Raw genomic sequence first — 11,088 nt, 5'->3', positions numbered from 1 at the left:
TGTCTCTTTGGGTCCATCAAGACGTCAGCTCTTGGGTAGGATGGGAGTGCAGGTGGAGGTGGGGAGATGCCGATGGTCTCACGTAGCAGGGAGAAGGTGCGGGGCTCCGGGGAGCCACCGGAGCGGATACGCGGCCCATCGCCTGCCTCAGCACCCCCGCCTCAGCACCCCCACCCCAGCGCAGGGCTGCCGGGAGCCTCAGAACCGCATCCAGCACCCGTCCTGACTGCGCCGGCGCCCAGAGAGGAGCTGGTGGCACCACCATGTCCCAGGCAGAAGGTATGGCTGGGCGCTCGGTCTGTCCTGGGGGAGGTGCAGGCTTTGCATGGGGACCCCAGTGCTGGTGTGACACCCCCCCCCCCCCCCCCCCCAAAAAAAAAGCACCACTTTCTACCCCATCCTGTCTAGTGGCATCGTTTCTCTTGGATTTTTGTATCTAAAAGCACCTTTTGTCCCAAACCCTGATTTGCAGGGTGCTGGGCTGCTCCAGGAGCTCCTGTGGCAGTAGCCCCTATCCCCATGTCCCCCCCTCATCTGCACCACATGGGGGGGTGTGTGGGGTGATCAGACCTGGAGGGGGGAGGAGGAGGACACAGAAATAAGCACTGGAGAGGAAGCACAGGCAGCTGGTCCCCAAAGCATGAGGGATCCATGTATGGACCACCCTGTCCCACCCCTCCCAGGAGGCGAGGAGACCTTTGAATACTGCGATGTGGTTGTCAACAGCCAGGAGAAGGTTTCGGATGTGTACATGCAGCTGGAGAAGCTGGGAGAGTAAGTGGGGGTCCCATGTCCCCACCGCTTGGGGATGGTCCACGGCTGTCCATGCGCAGCTGTGGGTGGGATGCAGGGTTGTAGTGATGGCTCCTCCATCCCTCATCCTCGCTCTGTCCCAGGGGAAAATTCGGGACGGTGTACCGGCTGCAGGAAAAAGCCACCGGCAAAATCCGGGCTGGGAAATATTTCCGGACGCGGACAGCTAAAGAGAAGCAGGCGGCTCGGGCTGAGGTGGAGCTCATGAACCTGTTGCATCACCCACGCCTCGTGCAGTGCCTTGCCGCCTTCCAGGGCCCCACTGAGCTGGTGATGGTGATGGAGTAGTGAGTGGTGGGGCAAAGTCAAGTTTGGGGGTGGTGGGGACAGTGCTGGGCTCTGCCATGGAGAGCACTGAAGGTGGGGAGAGGTCCCTGCACTATGGGATGCTGGCATGGGATGTAGGATGGATGGAGAACCTGCAGACCCAGGAGGTATGGGTGGTGGGATGCTCCCAGAGTGCAAAGTCTGGGTTCCCCATTGTGGCTTCTCCTCCTTGGGGCTGGTAGACCTCAACAGGGGTCCCCAGGACTTTGTCCTCCCCCAGCATGGGAAACGGGGAGGGGTCCCTGCAGCATGGGGCGTAGAATGGATGGAGAACCTGAAGACCCTGGAGATACAGGTGGTGAGATCCTCCCAGAGCACTGAGTCTGGGTTCCCTGGTGGGGCTTTTCCTCCTCGGGGCTGGTAGACCTCAGCAGGGTCCCCAGCACCTTGTTCTCCTCCAGTGTGGCAGGCGGGGAACTCTTTGAGCGCATTGTGGACGATGACTTTGAGCACACAGAGCCCAGCAGCGCCCAGTATGTGCGGCAGATCCTGGAGGGGCTACAGTTCATGCATGGTCAGGCCGTTGTCCACCTTGACCTCAAACCTGAGAACATCGTCTGTGTCAGCCCCAGCAGCCACTGGCTCAAGATCATAGACTTTGGCTTGGCGCGGAAGCTGGGTGAGTGAGGAGGGGGGTCCTGGGACACTAGGGCAGGGACTGTCACTGTCACAGGGACACAATCCCTATCAGCTTGGCTTCCTCCTGCCCATGCCTTTGGGATGGGCAGCCCTGTGGCATCAGATCAGGGCCTTTCCTGGTGACTGTAAGATGCTCTGGAGAAACCTGCATGTCCCCATCCCTGCCTCTGAGGTGGAGATCCCCTAAACCTCCGCCCCTGTGGGTGCCCGACACCCAGAGATGCTCTGGGAGATCACTACGATGGGTCCTGGAGGGGGACAGCTCCCCCTGGATGCAGGGGCTCATCCACCTGGCATGCATTGTGTTGCCCCAAGGAGATCCCAGCTGGACACTTGCCCTATGGTCTCCATCTTCTCCGCAGCTCCAGACACCCCTGTGAAGGTGTTGCACGGCACCCCTGAGTTCATGGCTCCAGAAGTGGTCGCCTTTGAGCCTGTGGGCTTCTCCACGGACATGTGGAGTGTTGGTGTCATCTGCTACATCCTGTGAGTGGCCTCTTGGGGAGAGCAGGTTGGGCTGGAGGGGGCTGAGCTGTCACTGATGTCCTTGCGTCACCTCTGCAGGCTGAGTGGGGAGTCGCCTTTCCAGGGGGACAACGACATGGAGACACTGAGCAACATCACAGCTGCCCAGTGGGACTTTGAGGAGGAGACCTTCTCAGAGATCTCCCAGCAAGCCAAGGATTTCATTAGCCAGCTGCTGCAGAAGGATGCCCGGTAGGACCTGGGGGGGGACTGTGGGGTGCTGAGATGGAGCTGGGCTGGGTTTTGGGGTGCCAAGGAGATGAGCAGGGGAAAGCACTGAATGGGGTCGGTGGAGAGGATGCTCCATGGGGCTAGTGGCAGCAGCTGAGGGTCTGATGACCGTCCTGTCTGTCTCCAGCCACCGGCTCTCCAGCGCAGAGGCTCTGCTCCACCCCTGGCTGCAGCAGCCCCAGCCCAGCAGCCCCAAGGTGCTGTCGAAGGAGAGGATCAAGCAGTTTCTGACTCGTCGGAAGTGGCAGGTACCTGGGGGGGATGATGAGGACGTGGGGATGGGGACGAGTCTGGTGGGGCTCAGTGCTCCTTCTCTTTTCTCCAGAAAACAGGCAAAGCTCTGCTGGCCCTCAACAGGTTGACCCTGCTGTCCCAGAGCCTGGAGAGGAAAGCGTCAGAGGCTCAGGACGATGAAGGTGATGGCCCCTGAAACATCATCCCCAACGCACCCCATCAACCCACTCTCTCTGCTCTGCTGTCCCCAATTTGTGCTTCTGGGCAGCTTCCCACACCTTTCCTCCAACCTTCCCTGGTGCCACTAAACAGCTGGGCATGTCCCCAGTGTGGCATTGCTGCTCCAGCTTCAGTGCCCCAAGGTCCTCTCCGTCCTCATCCCCGAGGGGTAACCTCTGATACAGCCTTGGAATGGGCGCATCCTGCTCTGCGGGGCTGGGACCTGTGTGTGACCCAGATTTCTGGGCTCCAGAGCTGATCCACTCAGGACCTGGCCCGTGGGTGCCACACAAGTTCCTCCAGCAGAGGAGGGAGGTTGAACTCAGCCAGCTCCTCACCCTTCCCTCTGTCCTTCTGCCCACAGACCTGGGCTGCAGCCCGGAGGAGGAACAAGCCTCTGGGTCTCTGGCCCAAGGAGGACCCAACTTCACGGAGCCGCTGATGAGCGGAGAGGAGGAGGAAGGTGGGAGCGCTGCGGCCGCAGGGGAGGCAGAGAGCAGCGTCAGCGTGCCCATGCCACCCCAGCCCTGGACCACCTAGAGCAGCTGGTGAGAGAGGAGCAGGGAGTGATGGGGATGAAACCTCCTCCAGCAGCTCATGTGATGACACGGCCAACCTGGGGTAGACCCAGACCTCAGGGCTCCTCTCCTGTGGGTGAGCTCTGGGGTCCCACGGTGTCCCACACCTGCTGTCCCCAGCAAGGAACCAGTGCTCCTTGTCTGCCTGGGGTAGAGCTGTCACCAATAAAGCACTGAGGATCTCTGCACTCCCTGTGCTGCTCCTTTTTCACCCCCAAAAATCACTGGGAGGGGTGGGAAAGAGCTGCCCAAGGTGTGTCCACCCTTTGGGAGCTGGCACCAGGCTCTCCCCCGACCTGGGCCACCACCCTTGTCTTCTCTGGGAGGGATGCTGGCCCTGGGCACTGGGACTGAGTGGGGGAAGGTTCTAGCAGTGGCTTTGACCCTTGTTTGGAAGTGTCTTCAGTTATCATCAAGGGAGGGGTTGACATCATGTCCTCAGCCCACAGGCAGGAGGAGCCAGGGTGAGCCCTGGGGCCTCTGATCTCTCCCTTTCTGGGCCAACTCTGGTACCAGCAGGGCTAGAAGGAGCCCAGAAACTGTCGTGTGACCTCCAACCTCCTCCCAAGGAGTGCACAGCCTTTGGGGATGAACAAACCCAGGCACCAGTGTGTGCTGGGGGACACCCAGCTGGGAAGCAGCTTGGAGTAATGGACCTGGGGGTCGTGGTGGACACCAGGTTGACCACGATCCAGCAATGTGGTCCTGGTGGACACCAGGTTGACCACGATCCAGCAATGTGGTCCTGGTGGACACCAGGTTGACCACGATCCAGCAATGTGCCTTGTTGCAAGGAAGGTGAACGGTGTCCTGGGCTGCATTAGACAACCTATTGCCAGCAGGCGGAGGGAGGTGATCCTTCCCTTTATTCCACACTGGTGAGACCACAGCTGGAGGGCTGTGTCATGTTCTGGGCTCCCCAGTACAAGAGAGACATGGACATGCTGCTGAGAGTTCGAAGAGGGATGGTGAAGGGACTGGAGCACCTTACCATTGAGGAATGGCTGAGGGAGCTGGGACTGTTTAGCCTGGAGAAGAGAAGGCTCAGGGGGGATCTTGTCAATGTATATAAATACCTGAAGGTTAGGATGCAGAGCCAGGATCTTCTCGGTGGTGCCCAGGGGCAGGCCAGAGGCCACGGGGACCAACCGAAACACAGGAGGTTCCATCTGAACCTCAGGGAATGCTTCTTTACTGGTGCTGGAGCACTGGCACAGGTTGCCCAGGGAGGTTGTGTGATCTCCATCCTTGGACATCCTTAAAACCTGTCTAGCGGTGGTCCTGGCCAACCTGCTCGAGGTGGACCAGGTGAACTCCAGAGGTTCCTTCTCACCTCAACCATCCCATGATTCTTTGAAAACCTACCTCCTGTCGAAGCGGGGCTGGGGGCTGCTCTCCCCCAGGACGCGCTGGGGCCGGAGGGCTTGTGAAGGTGCCCCAGTCAGAGAGGTCCAGCCCCGTGGCCGGTGCCAGGCTGTGGCCGTGCCAAATATATAACGCGCAGCTTTGACCCTTTCTCCTCCTCTTCCTCCTGCCCTGCTGGGTGAGGCCACCAGGGGGTAGGAGGAAAGTTTTGTTTTTATTAAACAGAACTGGATCCGCCCACTCTCACAACCGCAATGGGGACATGTGTCTGAGAGCTCTGGTTGGGCTCACCCAGGGTGGCAGATGAAAGGGACACCAGCCATCAGAGCTGCTGCTGGACCGGTGATCACAAACCCACTCTGGGATGGTTCGCCGAACCCCCTGGGAAGCTGACGGCCACCACGGCGGGAGGTTTCGACATGAGGATTTGGCATCCTGCTGCCTCTGGAGATGGACAGAGCAGCCAGACTGCCTGTGGTCCCTTGGCTGGGGGACTTCATGGCTCTTATCTGCTTTTCTCTTGGGCTGAGGGGGAGGGATGCTGTGACCTTCCTGTCCCGTTACTGTGGCATCGAGTCTCCAGCTGACAAGGCTTTATCAGCACCCAGGCCTGACTAGAATTTTTGTGGCAAAAGCCTGTTCCTGTTAATAACGTCCATGGCTGATGGCTGCTTCTGGGTACGTCTGACCACGGGAAGCAGGAGAGCGCTGCCATGTGGCAGAGGACTCGGTGGCCTCTTCCTTTATTGGAAACAGTAGGTGCAACTTAAGAAGGAACTTATTTTGGAAGCTGGCGCGCAGACCTACAGCTGGAGCACGGGTAGCCCTTTTGGTGATTCCCTTCCCCATGACGGTGAGGCCACCTTGATGTTTCCATTGCTTGGCATGCTGTAGGTCATTCCTCGCAGGGTTCAACCACGGCTCTTTGATGGTCGGGTGAGACATCTCCTGAGAGAGTTCATGTTCTTTCTGTTCCTCCCGTGTTTTCAGCGGGAGAAGCGGGCTCACTGCTCCGAGCCGGAGGAGAAACTCCTTAGAAACAAATAAACAAACAAAAGTATTCCATATTCTATCCACGGGAGTTGTTTTCTCTTCCCTGAGTAACAGAGAGAGGCTGAGGAACCCCTCTCTCCTCTACTGCTCTTCTCTTAATGTTCACACACACCATATCCTATTTTTTACCCGTTATTTATTCCCTGTTTTCCTTGTTACACTCCGAACTCGCACGCATCCCTTGGGAACCGAGCTGAATGCCTTCAAGCTGCAGATGATAAGCAAACACCAAGTTATGTATAATCAATCCCTTGATGAGCTATTTACCATGTGACATTACCAAAATATTTCTGGTTGGGAACTATGTTTATCTTCATCTGTTTTCCAAACTCCTCCCAGCCCTGAAAATCCATCCCAGAACTCGGGACATGAGCTTTCTCTCTCTAATCCTGTGGTTTACACTGTAAAAATTGATTTACCTACAGAAGAAGCTGATTTACCTACAGAAGGCACGCACCTCTTCTCTTCTTCACACTTCCACTGCTTCCCATGGCTTAAAACGTTAAAATGTGCGCTTAAAAAAGCAATGGGCTAAACAAAGAGTGGAGTTATACCTGGAACTCGTTACAGCCACCAAGACATTCAGCAGCAGTGAAAATAGCAATCCCATCTCAGAGACAAAGGAACGAAGATCTTGACCTTTCCATCAAGAAAGACCCTTGGGTTGACCTTCGCTTCAGCAGCGCAACTTCGGAGTAGGTCTTCGAATCAGAAATCCTCCGTTGAGGCAGAGTGGAAGAGAGATGGCCTTGGGGAACCTTGAGAAACAGTTCCCTCCTTATCTCAGGTACCCCTCGGTTCAGCTCCTTGGAGGTACGTGAGGTGGGGTCAGCTGTCCAAACACCCTCGAGCTTCTGGAGCTCAACCCTTCAGTGCCAAGTTATCGTGATAATCTTGGGTTTATTTTGGGCTGCACAACTAAGGTCTAGGAATGCTTTTTTTTTTTTTTTTTTTTTGGACAAGGAAACATTACCTGGGTAGCTCTAACGTCAAGAAATAGTAAAATAGTATTTTTTTGTGGACCTGGAAAATCAGGGTGGAAAAACCCCAAAAGACTATGATGTCCCGCTTGAGTGTTTTCCAGTGAATTGAAATTAATTATGAAAACAAACCTAAGTCTGGAGTCAATCTGGAGTCAACCTTAATGTGAAAAATAATTAGCCCTGGGCACATATTGAAGACGATTATTTGAACACATCATTTCTAGAAGGTTTTTTTAAGGACTGTTATAGCAGGGGGTGAACAGCCACCACATAATTTGAATTGTCACGTAAAAGACTTCACGTATCACAAGTCAAACACCAGAAAAGTGGTGGAAGCAGAGAAGACACGAGAGTACGAGGTCTTGCTAGCAACAGATGCAAAGGCAGTTAAATGAGGACAGAAGCTGGAGGAGATGAGGAACATCAGTAATACCCGAGTTGTGATGCACTCGGCTCTCAGCGATGTTCCCCGAGCGAAGCGGAGTGTCCTCACCTCCCAAAGGGCATGGCCGGATCTTGGCCAGGCTCTGGGGGGAGGTCAGGAGGCTCTTCGTGGTCACAGGAGCTCAACAAAGGTCACCCCAAAGTGCAGTGCCCAGGATGGGTCATGCAGGGCTGGTCTGAGAGAAGAACAGATAAGAGCCATGAAGTCCCCCAACCAAGGGACCACAGGCACTCCGGTTGGTCTACCACCTTCAGAGGCATCTCAGTCTCTGGGGTTGAGATGAGGGGTGAGCAGGATGCTCCCCCACCTCATCCTTCTGGTACCGCTGGTGTGAGGACTACCATGTGCAACCTGCACCAAGGACCTTCAGCACTGAAAACCAGCACCGGAGGTCCAACACAAACCCCAGGGCCTGAGGGCCTCTTTGCAGCTCAGCACTATGCCTGCAGGGATCAGCCCAACCCCAAATGTCTCATGAAACACCTCCCTGTGCACAAAGGGCCACAAGCCCTGTCCTCCCCAGTGCACAGGCCCCATTTCATGCCCTGCTTTCACGGCCTCCATCCCACCATCGCAGCCCTCGTCATGGCCAGGAGATGGTACCATTGGCCTCGTCCCTGCTTCTCCTGGGGACGGAGAGCCACAACTGTCCCACATGTCAACCCCATCCTGCCCAGCCCTGCACACTGCTCTAATGGCCCTTGACATGGGACATCCCACCCCAAGTCAGAAGGGACTTGATGGGACCTTTGAGACCAAAGCCTGTCCCATCAGGCAGTCTGGGACCTGTCCCACCACCACCGGCTCAGTCCTCATGGTGTCTCCTGTGTGGGAAGTTTCCACGCCTGCCCTTCACTCCCAAGCTGGGATCCCAACCCTGGAGCTTCCCATCAGGGAAGGTGCTTGCACCATTTTCCAGCTGTGGTCAGGAAGGTGTTGCCAGCACGAACGTGGGTGCTCCAACAGCTCCCAGGTTTCACCCCAGCACGTGCGCAGGGTGCTCATGGTGGGATCCAGACCTTGGGGTCACCACAGACCCCCCTGCCCCATATCACAGCCTGTCCCCGATGTGGGACAGCTCTGGGTGAAAGCCCTGGTGCTCACACATGGTCCTGGTGACATCTGCCCTCCTGGGCACACCTCTGGGACAGCGTCGGGGTGGCCACCCCGACCCCACAGAGGGTCGCAATGCCTTTTCTTAAAATCCAGTATCGGGGAATTAAATGCAAAATACTTAATGAGATGCTGAAATATTTAATGAAACGAAGAGATTTCAACTGGAAAACTGAGCTTCGGAAAATCAGAACGAACCCAAATGTGGGTGACCCCGATTTCGGTGCCGCCGGCGCCTCTTCTCCCACCTCCCAAAGCCCTGGAGATGATGGGGAGGACGCGGCACCGCGCCAAGGGCAGCTCGGGAATCGGTGGCAGCGCGTCCCCCCGGCTGGGATTTGGGGTTTGCAGAGGGCGGGAGAGGTTGGTGGAACAGGTCTGGCGCGTTCCCCCGGTCTCTGCGGTGCCGAGCGCCTCCTCGCCCCGACGCCTCGGCAGGTCTTGCCGAACAGGAGACACAACGATGGCCGGATGGATGCGGTGAGGCCAGCGTCTGGCCCCGGGGCTGCGTAGGGGGTGTTCCGGACCGCGGTGGGTCCTGGGGGGTCCCGTGATCCCATCTGGATCTGTCCTTCACCCACCCCTCAGCAGGTCTCTCCTTGAACCTGAAATCTTGGCAAAGCTCACCAAATGTTGGCAAGTATCATCAAATCTCATCAGATCTCGGTAAATCTCATCAAATCTTGCCAAATCACGGGCAAATCTCATCACATTTCATCATATCTCAGTAAATTTCGTCAAATCTCAGCAGATCTCCTCAAATCTCAGCAGATCTCATCAAAACTCACCAGATCTCGGTAACTCTTGGCAAATCTCACCAAATCTCATCAAATCCCACCAGATCACAGAAACTCTCATCAAATCTTGCCAAGTCACGACAAATCTCATCAAATCCCACCAGATCTCAGTAACTCTTACCAGATCTCACCAAATCTCATCAAACATCCGTAAACCCCCTCAAATCTCACCAAATCTCAGTGGAATAATGTGCTTCGCATCCTGGCAGCGGCTGGGAGCTACGGCTACTGCTGCCGGCGCAGCCGGGGTCCCGGGGAGACGCATGGGTCCTCGCTCTGCGCGGGCGGGGAGGAGGCAGGAGCTGCGTGTTGAGGGGGTGAAAGCGGCTGCCGCATCCCCGGCCGCGCGCGGGGGACGCTCTGCCGAAGGCGGTGGGTGCGACGGCTCCCCTGGGCGAGCTGGTGGGGCACGTGGACGCCAACGCCGGCTCCGTCCCCGCGTGTCCCCTGCCCGTGGCACCCCTGGGCGAGGCGGCTCTGCTTGTCCGGCTTTATCCCGGCCTGGTGGCCAAACAGGAGCATCCCGGACCACCAGGATCTGTGCCTCCCTGCCCTCACCTTGCCGGCCCTGGCACTGGGCGCGGGTCCCCACCCAGGGAGCCCCCAGACCCGGCGTCACACGCTCTGGAGGTCCCCTGCCCAGGGATGCAATGAGTTCGCTCAGCCTCAGCTCTCCTCTCCGCGGTGGCCAAGGAGGGGAGGGAGGGGCTGGGGGGGGGGAGGGGAGCCCAACGCCTCCTGGCTGCCCTCTTTGCTCTCATGCGGCCCTCGAAAAAAGGAAATGAGCAAAATTAGAAGGTAAAGAGAATGAAATAAAATAAATAAGGTAAAAAATGAAAATAAAATAAACCAGAATGAAATAGCAGGAAAAAGAAAGTAAATACAATAAGTAATAAAAGAAAAAATAAAATAAATACAATAAATACAATAGCTAATAAAATAAAAATAAAATAAAACAAAATAAATAATAAAATAAAAATAGAAAAAGAAAATAAAGGTTAAATAATAAGATAAAAAAAGAAATGAAAAATAATAGAATGAAACAATAAAGAAATAAAATAAGAAAATAAAAGAAAAATAAAAAATGATAAACTAAAAATTAAATAAAATTTAAAAAATAAAATAACTTAAATAAATAAATAAATTAATAAAATGAAAGTAAAATAAAATAAAATACAAAATAAAATAAAAATGAAATGAAATAAAAGTAAAACACAATAAATAATAAAATAAAATACGACAATAAAATAAAAATAGAATAAAATAAAGCCAAATAAGATAAAATAGACTAGACTAGAATAAAATGAAATAAAATGAAATAAAACAAAAATAAAAATAAAATTAAAAATTTAAACCAATAAAATAATAAACAAAATAAGATAAAATAATAAAATTTTAAAATAAAGAATAGAATAGAATAGAATAGAATAGAATAGAATAGAATAGAATAGAATAGAATAGAATAGAATAGGCGGAGCGGAGGTCCCCCCCAGCGGCGGGGCCCGCAGGTGCCGGTCCCTCCCGGCGGCCGTGACCGCGGCGCGGCGGAGCTCTGCCCGCGGGGGCGGGGGGGGGCGGGGGGGGGGGGCGGGGGAGGCGTTTACAGCGCGATAACGCCCCGGCCAAGTTGCAAACGCCGCGGAGCCGCGGCGGAGCAGGAGGGGAAGGACGCACCGCCCCCCCCCCCCCCCTCCCCGACCCCTCCGGTCCCCACCCGGCGCGGCCGCATCCCCATCCCGCACACCCCCCCCCCCCCCCTCCCCGCC

At 55.1% G+C, this 11,088-nt stretch overlaps 1 protein-coding gene across 1 annotated transcript; it reads left to right on the top strand.

Annotated features, from left to right (window-relative positions):
- Nucleotides 1-263: 263 nt before the first annotated feature.
- Nucleotides 264-3,747, top strand: LOC309681202 (myosin light chain kinase, smooth muscle-like; the record flags this gene model as incomplete). Its single annotated transcript, XM_082495041.1, has 9 exons — nucleotides 264-279; nucleotides 684-774; nucleotides 897-1,100; nucleotides 1,542-1,759; nucleotides 2,142-2,265; nucleotides 2,344-2,496; nucleotides 2,663-2,783; nucleotides 2,861-2,951; nucleotides 3,353-3,747. The coding sequence occupies 9 exons, from the start codon at nucleotides 264-266 to the stop codon at nucleotides 3,526-3,528; spliced, it is 1,194 nt and encodes a 397-aa protein (XP_082351167.1). The 3' UTR covers nucleotides 3,529-3,747.
- Between the last annotated feature and the right edge of the window lie 7,341 nt (nucleotides 3,748-11,088).

This window comes from Vanellus vanellus, assembly GCF_965231255.1.
Source record: "Vanellus vanellus genome assembly, chromosome: 24".
In the NCBI taxonomy this organism is placed as follows: domain Eukaryota; kingdom Metazoa; phylum Chordata; class Aves; order Charadriiformes; family Charadriidae; genus Vanellus; species Vanellus vanellus.
Note: the sequence above shows the minus strand (reverse complement) of the source record. Positions and strands in the feature narration are given on the sequence as shown.